General features: G+C 41.0%; 1 protein-coding gene across 13 annotated transcripts in view; it reads right to left on the bottom strand.

The window, feature by feature from the left end:
- TUSC3 (tumor suppressor candidate 3) overlaps positions 1-10,105 on the bottom strand; it is a 207,411-nt gene extending 197,306 nt beyond the window's left edge. For all 13 annotated transcript variants that reach the window (XR_014062559.1, XR_014062561.1, XR_014062560.1 and 10 more), the window contains exon 1: positions 9,788-10,105. Coding sequence is in view for 5 of the 13 variants with exons in the window: in XM_081521490.1 (XP_081377616.1) it covers positions 9,788-9,925 (138 nt within the window). In the remaining 8 variants the exon portion in view is untranslated. The remainder of the gene's footprint in view (positions 1-9,787) is intronic.
- Positions 10,106-14,469: the final 4,364 nt, after the last annotated feature.

The raw sequence follows: 14,469 nt of genomic DNA, 5'->3' as shown, positions 1-14,469 counted from the left end.
GACAGAGGAGAAAATAGTGTAATCAAAATAAAAAAGAGGGGAGAGGCAGAAACAAGGCAGGCATAACTGAGCGTGGGGATAGGGAAATACAACCCTGGTGGCAGGAAAACCATTTCTAGTCCCAGTTTTGTTATTTAGCCTGCTTTATCATTCTACTGCGCAGTGTTTAAACACTTCTCGCCCCCCCCGCACCCCCCCAAACACATCCAGTTACTATCCTCTTGATGATATGGAGTCCAGTGGGCATCAAAGCCCATGACTCAGGCAGCTCTCAGTAGGAAACCAAGCTGAATGACAGGGCCATTATGATTCTGTTACACCTTGACTCAGTCACTCTTTCTCCCGGAAAGGCTCCAAAAGAAAAAAAAAAAAAAGTACAGGAAACAAGAGCAGGACACAGCAAAGCCACTCCACTTTCATGAGTATGAGAAAAATCTTTTATTCCCTTTGAAAGATTCCACTGTAAAAAAAATAAAATAAAATGAAACAATCATCACTGCACAAAACCAGCTCTTTGAGAAAGTTCCCTGTTTTTCTGCTTAATCTTAACTCAAACGTTAACTGAAAGTTTATTAAAATATGATCTTTTTTAAAATAAAATACCTTCCTGAATTTTATTTCACATGTTTAAGCTACATATCAACCTATCACATATGCAAAAGCAAAAGGGATAAGTAATTTTTTTAAAACATTCACACAGAAAGGAGCAAACAGCAAATATATCTCAGGTATACTTACTCTCTTCTACTCTTCTTGGGCTAATAGCCTCAAAGGCACATGACAAATTTATGCCCAATTTCTTTCCTACCATCTTTTGGACATGATTTTTGGAAAGAGAATTTCATTTCATACAACAAAAATGAAATTATTTCAATAAAAGGAACACATGACTATTCACTTCAAAGACAACCACAAACTTCTAATACTGATATTCAAAAATTGGCAATGACTATATATACCTAATGGTCCTTCACTAATATTTAATAACTAACTCATATTGCAAGGTAATTGTTAGGTGACTAAAACATAGTGTAGAAAAAGTTCTTTGGAGTAAGGCTGTAAACTTACAAGTTGTACAGTCACGTATAAAATTCTTAATGCAAGATGACCTTCCTCGGTAGAATGCTTTCAAATACAAAAAAATCAGAAAATTCAATTTGAAATGTAAACAGTAAGAAGGGCTTCCCAGGCACCCCAGTGGTAAAGAACCCACCTGTCAATGCAGGAGACATAAGAGACGCTACTTCAATCCCTCCAGGAAAGATCCCCTGGAGGAGGGCATGGCAACCCACTCCAGTCTTTTTGCCTGAAGAATCCCGTGGACAGAAGAGCCTGGCAGGCTACAGTCCATAGGGTCGCAAAGAGTCAGACACAACTGAAGTGAATTAGCACAAACAATAAGAAAGCCTGTTAACTCAACAAGAGTCCACAGTTGGAGCAATTCCAAGGCTACTTAAGTCATGCCATCAAGCACCCCTGCTCTTCCCTCTTTTCTACTCTGCCATCATGAACTTGGTGGTTTTGACCTCAGGCTTGTATTTTTGTGGTTCAAGAGGAGTTCAGCATCACATCCTGATACACACATCCAAAGACAGGAAGAGAGAATTAACCCCACCCCAATCTTGGGTCCTTTATAAAGAAGGAGGAAACTTCCAAAAACCCTACATAATTGTATCATGTGCTCACTCCTAAGCCAATAATTAGAAAGGTACTGGATAATCGTGATAATCTTCGACGAACGAAAATGACTGCTTGGGGCTTGGGACAGTCCCAATTTCTCCTATTACTTAAATCAAACCAAGGAATACTGTTAACAAAGGTAAGGCGAACAAAACTGTCACAACCACCAAGATATTGTGAAGATTATAAACAATTTAAGCAAAATGTCTGGCATTACATCTTCTATCTACACTGATTATTTTTTTCATTTCCCGATACAATTTAAGCCTTAATTCTAACTCCCAAGTTTGTTAAATTCACTAAATTACAGGAAGGCTTCTCATTCAATTTAATATTTAATATGAGTAGTAAGTAGAGTTCACAATTTGTAATCAATATTGTACTTTACGTTTTACCACAAAAATCCTATGAACTAACTTTCCAATGGTTTGCTTTCTTTCTGAGCAGAGAGGACACAATTTTCCCAAAAGTTGAGTCAAACCATGTTGATAAAAACATTACGCCACCTCTAAAAATACATATCTAAAATAAACAGACAACAGTTTCATTAAATAAAATAAATACCACAATTTATCTAACCTCTAGTGTGGGGTCCCCCTTTTCATTAAAGGTAGCTGAGATCTCACAGCAGCATTCGGGGGAAAGAAAACTTCCTTTTCCACTTTCAAACGTCAAAATGCTAATAGGTATCTTCACATAAGCAACTAGAAATGTAGTAACCAAAAAAAAAAGGAACAAAAAAAATGCAGTAACAACAAATATGTTAGAAAATACTTCCTTTCTTTCTTAAGTTTTTTTCAGTTCATTAATGGCTTCAGCATGCTATGCTTCTAAGTTAGGACTTTTTATCACAGATTTGTGAAACATGCTGTAATATAAGCTCACTGTTGACACTGACCTTTTTCCTTTTGACATTAAACCAAAGGAGACAACCAGGCAGGTAGGTAGACAGATACCTATAACTACAACAACAACAACAAAGATACTCTCTATTCTTCTTAATACTATTTTGAAGTTTACAATTCAAACTAAGTATTTCTGTGTTTTACATTTCTATGTGTAGTATTTTGCAAGATGCTCTCCTTAAATCTATGTACAACTCTGCAAGAAATTATGTGAAGTCAGCCTTTGTGTACAGTGTGCAAAACATAAGAGCTACCAAGATATATATATATGGCAAGTGATTACTTAAAAATTAGGTTAAAATGTGTTCCCCATAAAACAGCACTGTTAACAGCAATGAGAAACAGATGGGCAGAGGGCAGGATGGACAGTTTCCTTTTAGATATGCTCAATTTGAGAAGCTGCAGAAATCTGGCCAATAGATAGAAAAAAAAACTAGAGAGATTAACATAAATGCTACCTATTTGGTCCACACATGTACATGTGCACACACAGACACAGACACACATACACACAAACAGTGTTAGATGACAAATACACATCTGTTCATGATCCACCTGTCCTCTAGCAGGAGAAAAGTTACTCTGACACTAAGCCCAAGGTAAATTTTCTGGTGGGATTAGATCATGTTGTTGTTCAGTTGCTTGGTCATGTCCGACTCTTTGCAGCCCCATGGACTGCAGCATGTCAGGCTTCCCTGTCCTTCACCATCTCCCAGAGTTTGCTCAAATCCATGTCCACTGAGTGGGTGATATCATCCAACCATCTCATTCTCTGTCACCCCCTTCTCCTGCCCTCAACCTTTCCCAGCATCAGGGTCTTTTCCAATGAGTGGGCTCTTCACATGGTCTAATACGTCAATAAAACCTGGGGGCTACTTAAGGTAGTCACAGCCATACTGATCACTCTTACATCCAAACTCACTATTTAAGGCAAAAGAAAACGTGCACAAGTAAATGTGGCAAAAAAAAAAAAGTTGACAAACAACTGATGAATCTGTGGGTCAAGTTTCACGCTGCTGTCCGTTCTGTCTCTGTGTCTTCCACGGGAAGAGAACACCTACGTGGGACTGAACACGCAGGTGCGTGTCTGTGCACAGGAAACTACCCTGAAGTGCTCTACTTTCACAAAGTGACGGTCCTTTACGTCAGCAGACAGTTCTTCACAGGTTTCTACACAACTTGCAAGCACAGGTACCGACTGACTTTGTTCTACAGTTATCTTTTCAAGGATGTCTGTACAGCACACAACTCTGTGAAACAGGGTCCCTTCCAGAACAAACAGCAGATTTGTTCACTTTCTAATTTAATAAAGATTGTGTCTTCCTCTAGAGCTGAAGCCAAATAAGTTTACTGCCCATTATGAAAGCTCTGGTTCCACAAGCTCAAGGTTCCCTTCTGCTCCAAAATTTACATTTCTGGTGTCAGCTGACCTGTATCACTGGCACAAACGCTGATATTCTGACAATTCTACTGCTGTAATAAACTGTCCAGCTGTGACCCAGGAATCCTGCCTTCTGCCATTACCCGTGAAACTGCAGCAGGCTAAACACTCACAGTTACTGACAAGCAGTGTGTTGGCCATTCTAAGTGAGACCTGTCATTTCCAATTACTCTTCAAGGAATTACTGCACACAAAATCTAATCTACATGACACAACAATCTGACATCAGTCATGGTGTCAACAGACAACCATGACTGCTGTATATGTGGATACATATCAATGTATAATTACTATGCATTTCTTAAAGCTGTGCTCATATGTTTACAAGCTATTTCTTCCACCTAAGTTCTCTGCTTAAAGGTAAAATCGAAATCCACTGCTTAGTTTCATCCTTTCCTTACCATTTGCTAAGACAGGAAAGTATTTCAGGGCTGTACCACTAAAAAGTAACTGGATACTGGATACAAACATCTTAGTGTAAAATGTGCTTACAGAAGTTCTCTCAGAGGCAACTAATAATGCTACTTCTCTTAAAAAACATGAGTCACTCAATGTTTCATAGTGCATGTTCATTGTTACCTACACGTTCTAGCCTGTTAGCTAATCATTTTCTTTGCAGAAAGTATAATATATATTCTAGTTGTCCTTCAGTATCTGATGGAAAAGACCCTGATGCTGGGAAAGATGAGGGCAGGAGGAGAAGGGGACAACAGAGGATGAGATGGTTGGATGGCATCACTGACTCAATGGACATGAGTTTGAGCAAACTCCGGGAGTTGGTGATGGACAGAGAAGCCTGGCGTGCGGCAGTCCATGGGGTCGCAAAGAGTCAGACAGGACTGAGCGACTGAACTGATCTGATGGAAATTAGTTCCAGGATCCAGCAGATACCAAAATCTGAAACTACTCAAGCCCTTTATCCTACCAAATGGTGAGGGGACAGCTGGCCCTCTGTGTCTTCAGATACAGGATCCACTGATATGGAGGGCTGACGGCAGCTACTTTTGATGGCAGCAAAGTCACTAAGTCCACTGGAAATCATTACAGAATTTGAGCTCTTTTTATACTATTAGAAGAAGTCATTACAGATTGAAACAATTCTAAATGAAGCTAATTAAACAATGTAAGAAACAGAGAAACTGTCAAAATAATGGAAACCCATGAGACAACATAAATGCAAATAATATACTACTAAGAAACTAAAGTCTTCCGCAAATCCATACCACTTAACACAAGGATTTAAAAATCAATTAACAAGACTGTATTCAATGTAACAAAGGAAATGGACTATAAAAATCTCTAGTTGATTTTCTTTCCCTATTCTCTTATTTCTCTTGAATATATTCTTAAATAGAGGAAAGCTAACTATATTTAGTGAGTGAAAATGTCTTCATGAAAAAACAGGTATATACAAATATAGACAGACACACACATAGCCATGAATATCACCAATTGTTCCACAATATAAAAACCTAAAAACCTCCTTTGGTGAAGTTCTCAAACAATGTAAGAGTTTGGAATTCTCAGTGTTTCAAAATAAAATGAGTAACAGACAATTTATTCCATAAACCATAGTTTAGCTATTACAAAGTCAGTTAACAACAAAAAAATTTGAAAAATATTTTACATATTTTAGGATTTCATTATGTCTATCTCGGAGAAGGCAATGGCACCCCACTCCAGTACTCTTGCCTGGAAAATCCCATGGATGGAGGAGCCTGGTGGGCTGCAGTCCATGGGGTCGAGAAGAGTCGGACACAACTGAGCGACTTCACTTTCACTTTTCACTTTCATGCATTGGAGAAGGAAATGGCAGCCCACTCCAGTGTTCTTGCCTGGAGAATCCCAGGGACGGCAGAGCCTGGTGGGCTGCAGTCTATGGGGTCACACAGAGTCGGACACAACTGAGGCGACTTAGCAGCAGCAGCAGCAGCAGCATGTCTATCCTCTTTCATTTAAATCAGGACACATAATTACAGCACCCAAATTACTGATCATTTGTTATGTGCATTGTACTAAACACTTTAAATATAGTTTTATTTAATCCCAACAACAATCCTGAAATGTAGGTATTATCTAGTTTTTAAGAAATATAACTAAAATTCAGGAAGTTAAGTGATTTAATGTCAAATAATTAGACAGGGTATGAATTGTAACCGCACCATCGGTTCTATTAAAAAACCTATAATGGTAACTATTACTGTCGTAAATGTGACTTCCTTAAAAACACCCAATGTCCCATTTCTGATTCTAGGTTCAACTGTAGGTTTCCATTTGGATTCCCCAGCACAAAAGAAAACATCATTCATGCCAAGTCAGCTATTATAGCACTTATGTTAGTAGTATTTATTGTAGTAAATTAAGTTCCAACTGTTATATTTTTCTGGTTCAATGGTGTCAAATCTCATACTGGGCATCAGGTTCTAATCTAAGCAAAAAAAACAAACCAACCAACCACATATGGTCAAAATAACACTGTTAATAGCCCTAGAAAAGTAAAAACACTTGAGACTAATCACTTTCCAGTATTTCCAATAAAGAATGTTTTTCTCTCAGTATTTGAAGAGACCATAGTTTTTTGGTTTTTTTTTTTTAATTGAAGGATAACTGCTTTACAGAATTTTGTTTTCTGTCAAACCTCAACATAAAGCATTCATAGGTACACATACATCCCTTCCCTCTTGAACCTCCCTCCCATCTCCCTCCCCATCCCACCCCTCTAGGTTGATACAGAGCCCGTGTGAGATCCCTGAGCCATAGAGCAAATTCCCATTGGCTATCTATTTTACATGTGATAATGTAAATTTCCATATTACTCTATCCATACATCTCACCCTCTCCTCCCCTCTCCCCATGTCCATAAGTCCGTTCTCTATGTCTGTTTCTCCATTGCTGCCCTGCAAGTAAATTCTTCCATACCATCTTTCTAGATTGCATATATATGCGTTAGTATATGATATTTATCTTTCCATTTCTGAGTTACTTCATTCTGTATAATAGGCTCTAGGTTCATCCACCTCACTAGAACTGACTCTAAAGGTGTTCCTTTTCATGGCTGAGTAATATTCCATTTTGTATATGTACCACAACTTCTTTATCCATTCATCTGTCAACAGATATCTAGGTTGCTTCCATGTTGTAGCTTTGTAAATAGTGCTGCAATGAACACTGGGGTGCGTGTGTGTTTTTCAATTTCAGTTTCCTCAGGGTATATGCCTAGGAGTGGGACTGCTGAAGCATATGGTGGTTTTATTCCTAGTTTTTTAAGAAATTTCCATACTGTCTTCCCTAGTGGCTGTATCAATTTACATTCCTACCAACAGTGTAAGAGGGTTCCCTTTGCTCCACACCCTCTTCAGCATTTATTGTTTGTAGACTTTTTGATGATGGCCATTCTGACTGGTATGAGGTGATATCTCATTGTAGTTTTGATTTGCATTTCTCTAATAATGAGTGATGTTGAGCATTTTTTCATTCAGCCACTCTTAAACACTGGAAAATTGATACTTGAGCATCTTTTCATGTGTTTATTAGCCATTTGTATGTCTTCTTTGGAGAAATGTCTGTTTAGGACCATAGTTTTGTAACTGAGCATCAGACAGAGAACTAGACTATGTTTCAGAAATATGCATGCTCATTTGGTAGAGCATTAAAATTTCAGCTATTTGTTATTTTTCTATTTTCCTTAAATATGTATATTCTACAATATCACCATTAGCGGTATTAGGCTCTATTTAAGAGAAATAAAAAGTTTTGGAAGACATCCTTTTTAATCCTTAACAAGTTTCTCCAAAATATTGCATTTTTAAAATAGCTTTTATAAAAAGAATTTAATGGAAACAGATGTTATCGTAATTTATGAAAGTTAAAGTTAGTCACTCACTCGTGTCCGACTCTATGACCCGATGGACTGTAGTCCCCCAGGCTCCTCTGCCCATGAGATTTCCCAGGCAAGAATACTGGAGAGGGTTGCCATTTCCTTCTCCAGGGGATATTCCCAACCCAGGGATCGAACCCAGGTCTCCAGCATTGCAGGCAGACTCTACCGATTGAGCCACCAGGGAAGCCACTTATACTAAATTAATACATGTTGTCACATGTTAAACTAGTCATATTTAGAGATGCTAAGATGCTTTGAAGATGCACACTTTTCAGACTTTTTTGGGGGCTTTTTTTTCTTTCAACTGAAAATAACCATAGTCACAGAGATCTTTCTAGGAGACCAATCATAAGAATTTTCCTCAAGTTCCTCATCGTTTTAATCGCCCTCTCCTCTGGCAATTCACACAAAAACTACTTTTCAAATCTCCTCCTTTTCTCAAGAAAAACTATGAAATCTAAAACTCGAGGAATGTATATAAATACCAAGCGGTAGGGGGGAAAAAATCGCTATATTTGTAAATACAGTCTTAATTTAACAGTGGTTCTTCACCAAAAATCTTTTCAGAACTCCACCAAGAATTTCGCTAAGGCCTATTTTCATGTTAAAGTAAAAAAAGTTAAAGGGAAGAAAACATTTTAATCCAGAGTTGTTTCAAGCAAAGAGTAAGGAGAACCAGAAATATTTTGCGTGTGAGGATTTTTTTCACGCTCTCAACCCAGTTATCAAGAAAGTTGCGGTAATATTTGAAACCTGAAATAGAGCCAGGTGTATGTAAATAAAACTTCACCGGGAAAAACCGTTTTGAATTAATATGAGGAGACGCTCTCACTAATGGCGGAGCCTGGTGGGCTGCCGTCTATGGGGTCGCACAGAGTCGGACACGACTGAAGTGACTTAGCAGCAGCAGCAGCTCTCACTAAAATGACGTACAGTTAGAAACCTCACATTTCCAAATAATGTTTTTTCTAATCCTTATAGACCGAGCATCCAAGGTAAAAGTTATCCAAGGACAACTGAAATTCACAAATAACTCGACAATTACTTTAAATATGGTCAGTTACTTCAATCCTCGCCCTCATCAAAGTTTTGCGTGTGTGCTGTATTCCTCAGTCTTGTCGAGACCCCACGACTGAAGCCCACCAGGCTCCTCCGTCCACGGGATTTCCCAAGCAAGATTCTGGAGTGAATTGCCATTTCGTCCTCCAGAGAATCTTCCCGACCCAGGGATCGAACCGAGTCTCCTCTGGCTCCTGCACTGACAGGCGAATTCTTTACCACTGAGCCACCAGAGAAGCCCCTCATCAAAGTTATCAGAGGGCTAACTGAGGTCAGGTGATATGAATTTCACAAACAAATGTATGCAACCGAAATAACGTGAGGTTACTGGCACAATTATACCGTGAATTTAACCTAAGGAAATATATACAGCTTTTCAAAGGTTTAATAAAATAGAGAATAACTTTCAACACAGTCTCAATATCCTCTGTTGCCTCCTAAACGCATAACGAAGGGCGCATGAGAATGAACACAAGGAACAAACCGTTCCTTCCATGCAGGCTTCAAATACTCCTAAACGGTATTTTCACATCCAACACACCCCTTTTTACTGACTCAGAGGCCCCGAGGCTTAGCCTTCAAATAAGGGTCAAAAGCGCGCCGTGACCTAAGAGCGAGGGGCTTGGCGTTGTTTTCTGAGGAAGGACATGGCAACCCCACTTTTGAAACTGTGAGGCTCAAAGGACATGCGCAAAGGCCTGCCCGCCGACACCCCCCAAAACAGCCATCGCCCACGCCCGGCGGCCCGTCTGCCTAGCAACGCGGCTCGCCCGCTCGGACCCGCCCTGGCCCTCCCGGGAATGCCCACGGGATTCGTCCTACCTCCTTTTTCTTCTGTCCTCCGCCGAGCTGGATGCACAGGAGCAGCAGGAGGAGGAGGAAGGGGAAGCTCCCGGTGGGGAGATACCGCGGCCGCCGCCCCGCCTGCCTCCGGCGTGAAGGAGCGCCCCTGGCACCCATCGCCGCAGGGCAGTGTCTCCTCCACGCGCGGTAACCGTGCGCGCCCAGCTCCTACCGGCGCCCTGTACCTGCCAGGCCAGCCTCCGGGAGCCCCCTGCCCGTGCCCCCGTGGATGCCTAGGGCCTCGCCGGGGAGCGAGAACCAGCCGAGGACGCTGAGGAGAAAACTGACGACGCATCCGGTTCACCGGGAGGGGAGACCTGGGAAGACCCGGAATGGGGCAGGAAGTGGGCGTGGCCAGGGAGCGGGGGCCTCGGCGAGCCGCGCTGCGCGGCGCACGCGGCCCGCGATCGGCCAGAGACCCGCGCGGCGGCGGAGGGCGTGGTCCTCTATGCCGGCTCGCCGATCGGAACCCTAGGCTGACCTGCCGCTGAAACCAGCACCTGCTCCCGGGGATATGCAAGGGTCCTGTTTATCCAGGGCTCTACCTGGAACCAGAGACACACATAATAAAATTGCCTTCTTCGGTGATGGAGATCTCTGAGGAATTAGTAAGGATCTGGTCCTTCTACCTCATGGCAACCCTCTGATCTCCTTGGGACGTTTTTACTCAAAAATAGTTCAAAGAATTGAATGATATTGTGATCAGAGTATCCTATAACAGTATCTGTTTCTACTTGCTGTGAACATAGTTTCTTAGCACTTAACATGAACAAAAATTTGAAGTAAGAGCAAAGTGATGCTGTATATTATCTCCTTCTAGCAATGATTTTTTATCCACAGGTACATAAACTAATTTTTAAATGCTTTATCTCTACAAGTAATGTTTTCTCGATACAATTTTGCTTTTCATGTTTATTAGTTTTCTCAAATTCATCATACATGTTATTTTGATAAATTAGGTACTACTAATAACTAGTGATAACTCAGTACAAAACATAAATATTAATATAGCCTTATGGTCACAGAAGTTTGTTTAAATCAAATTTCAATTATACAATTCTTTTTAAAGAGAACAATGACTTTCCAGCATAAAAAATCAATAAAAGACTCCCAAGCATAAAAAAGGTATATTAGGATAAAATTCTATCAGATTATACTGCCTGTGGGAGAGTAAATGTGTTCAACCACCTTGAAGAACTGTTTGGCAGTATCTGCTAAAGCTAAATACATCTAGCCAACATGCCAAAGTTCCACATGAGCGTATATTCACTGAGTGACATGTACAAATTTGGATAGCTGCTTTATTCAAAAAAGGCCCAAGCTGCAAAGAGACCAAATATCCATCAACAGTAAAATAGAGAAATAATTTGTGATACAGTAACACCATATAACAATACAAACTAATGACATTTATGCATATTAATATATGGAATGAATTTTACAACGTAAAGATACACACAGAAAAGTGGATCAACCAAATGAGAACAGGCAAAGGCTGTTTATTCAGTGCTTGCAACATCAAGTGACTCAGCTGACATCACTTGAGCTTGTGCACAGACTCAAAGGCAGGCAGAAAAGTAGGAAACAGCAGTGGAAAGTGAGGAAGGCTTCAGGTGTGCTATGACTGGAGGCTGTAGATATGACAGAAGCTGTAGGTGGGCTGACTAGAAAGGGGAACCCCTTATGTGACTGCTTAGGGATGCATATTTGCTTTCTCTGGTTAGTCTTAACTTGGAGGCATGGACAAAAATTAGGGAGACTGTCAGTTATTAATCAAGTATTGGCCATTTGGGATCAATTGTTAGAGAAGTCATGGTTTGTCCTTGAAAAGTGAAAGTTGCTCAGTCATGTCCAACTCCTTGCACTGCCATGGACTATACAGTCCATGGAATTCTCCAGACCAGAATACTGGAGTGGGTAGCCTTTCCTTTCTCCAGGGGATCTTCCCAACCCAGGGATCTAACTCAGGTCTCCCACCATGCAGGTGAATTGGAAGGCCATTAACAAACAATAAAGTGTTAACTTCCCTGGTGGTCCAGAGGCTAACACTCTATGCTCCCAGTGCAGGGGCTTGGGGCTTGGGTTTGATCCCTGGTCAGGGAACAAGATCCCACATGCTGCAACTAAAACCTGGACAGCCAAATAAATAAATATACATTTTAAAAAGAGGTGGTCCAGAGGCTAAGACTCTATGCTCCCAATGCAGGGGGCTTCGAGCTTGGGTTTGATCCCTGGTCAGGGAACTAGATCCCACATGCTGCAACTAAGACCCTGGATGCTGCCACTAAAACCTGGACAGAAAATAAATAAATATACATTTTAAAAAGAGATCTAATAGTTCAGTTCAGTCACTCAGTCATGTCTGACTCTTTGCGACCCCATGGAATACAGCACACCAGGCCTCCCTGTTTTCACCAACTCCTGAAGCTTGCTCAAACTCATGTCCATCGAGTCGGTGATGCCATCCAATGAGCTCATCTCTGTCGTCCCCTTCTCATCTCGCCTTCAATCTTTCCCAGCATCACAGTCTTTTCCAGTGAGTCAGTCCTTTGCATCAGGTGGCCAAAGGATTGGAGTTTCAGCTTCAGCATCAGAGGTTCCAATGAATATTCAGGACTGGTTTCCTTTAGGATTGATTGGTTGGATCTCCTTGCAGTCCAAGGGACTCTCAAGAGTCTTCTCCAACACCACAATTCAAAGGCATCAATTCTTCAGCACTCAGCTTTCTTTATGATCCAACTCTCAAATCCATCGGAGAAGGCAATGGCAACCCACTCCAGTGCTCTTGCCTGGAAAAATCCCATGGATGGAGGAGCCTGGTAGGCTGCAGTCCACGGGGTTGCGAAGAGTCGGACACGACTGAGCAACTTCACTTTCACTTTTCACTTTTCGTGCATTGGAGAAGGAAATGGCAACCCACTCCAATGTTCTTGCCTGGAGAATCCCAGGGACGGCAGAGCCTGGTGGGCTGCCATCTATGGGGTCACACAGAGTCGGACATGACTGAAGGGACTTGGCGGCAGCAGCAGCAACTCAAATCCATACATAACTACTGGAAAAATCATAGCTTTGACTAGATGGACCTTTGTTGACAAAGTAGTGTCTCTGCTTTTTAATATGCTATCTAGATTGGTCATAGCTTTTCTTCCAAGAAGCAAGCGTCTTTTAATTTCATGGCTGCAATCACCATCTGTAGTGATTTTGGAGCCCAAGAAAATAAAGTCTCTCACTATTTCCATTATTTTTCCACCTATCTGCCATGAAGTGATGGGACCGGATGCCATGATCTTCATTGTTTGAATGTTGACTTTTAAGCCAGCTTTGTCACTTTCCTTTTTCACTTTCATCAAGAGGCTCTTTAGTTCCTCTTCACTTTCTGCCATAAGGGTGGTGTCATCTGCATATCTGAGGTTATTGATATTTCTCCCGGTAATCTTGATTCCAGCCTGTGCTTCAACCAACCTGGCATTTCGCATAATATACTCTGCATATAAGTTAAATAAGCAGGGTGATAATATACTGCCTTGACGTACTCCTTTCCTGATTTGGAACCAGTCTGCTGTTCCATGTCCAGTTCTAATTGTTGCTTATTGACCTGCATACAGATTTCTCAGGAGGCAGGTCAGGTGATCTGGTATGCCCATCTCTTAAAGAATTTTCCACAGTTTGTTGTGATCAACCACACAATCAAAGATTTTGGTGTAGTCAATAAAAAAGCAGGAGTAGATGTTTTCCTGGAACTCTCTTGCTTTTTTGATGATACAAGGGATTTTGGCAATTTGATCTATGGTTCCTCTGCCTTTTCCTTTATCCAGCTTGAACATCTGGAAGTTCATGGTTCACGTACTGCTGAAGCCTGTCTTAGAGAATTTTGAGCACTACTTTGCTAGCCTGTGAGATGAGTGCAACTGTGGGGTAGTTCGAACATTCTTTGGTGTTGCCTTTCTCTGGGATTGTAATGAAAACTGATCTTTTCCAGTCCTGTGGCCACTGTTGAGTCTTTCAAATTTGCTGGCATATTGAGTGCAGCACTGTCACAGCATCATCTTTTAGGATTTGAAATAACTCAACTGGAATTCCATCACCTCCACTAGCTTTGCTCCTAATGATGCTTCCTAAGACCCACTTGACTTCGCATTCCAGGATGTCTGACTTTGGTGAGTGATCACACCATTGAGGTTATCTGGGTCATTAAGATCTCTTTTGTATAGTTCTTCTGTGTATTGTTGCCACCTCTTCTTAATATCTTCTGTTCTATTAGGTCCATACTATTTCTGTCCTTTTTGTGCCCATCTTTGCATGAAAAGTTCCCTTGGTATCACTAATTTTCTTGAAGAGATCTCTAGTCTTTCCCATTCTGTTGTTTTCCTCTAATCCTTTGTATTGTGAGGAAGGCTTTTTTATTTCTCCATGCTATTCTTTGGAACTCTGCATTCAAATAGATATTTCTTTCCTTTTCTTCTTTGCCTTTTGCTTCTCTTCTTTTCTCAGCTATTTGTAAGGCCTCCTCAGACAACCATTTTGCCTTTTTGCATTTCTTTCTCTTGGGGATGGTCTTGATCCCTGTCTCCTGTACAATGTCATGAACCTCCATCCATAGCTCTTCAGGCACTCTATCAGATCTAATCCCTTGAATCTATTTATCACTTCCACTGTATAAT

Source organism: Giraffa tippelskirchi, chromosome 8 (assembly GCF_054371585.1).
Source record: "Giraffa tippelskirchi isolate mGirTip1 chromosome 8, T2T-mGirTip1v1.2.pri, whole genome shotgun sequence".
Classification (NCBI taxonomy): Eukaryota; Metazoa; Chordata; class Mammalia; order Artiodactyla; family Giraffidae; genus Giraffa; species Giraffa tippelskirchi.
This window is presented reverse-complemented; position numbering and strand designations above follow the sequence as displayed.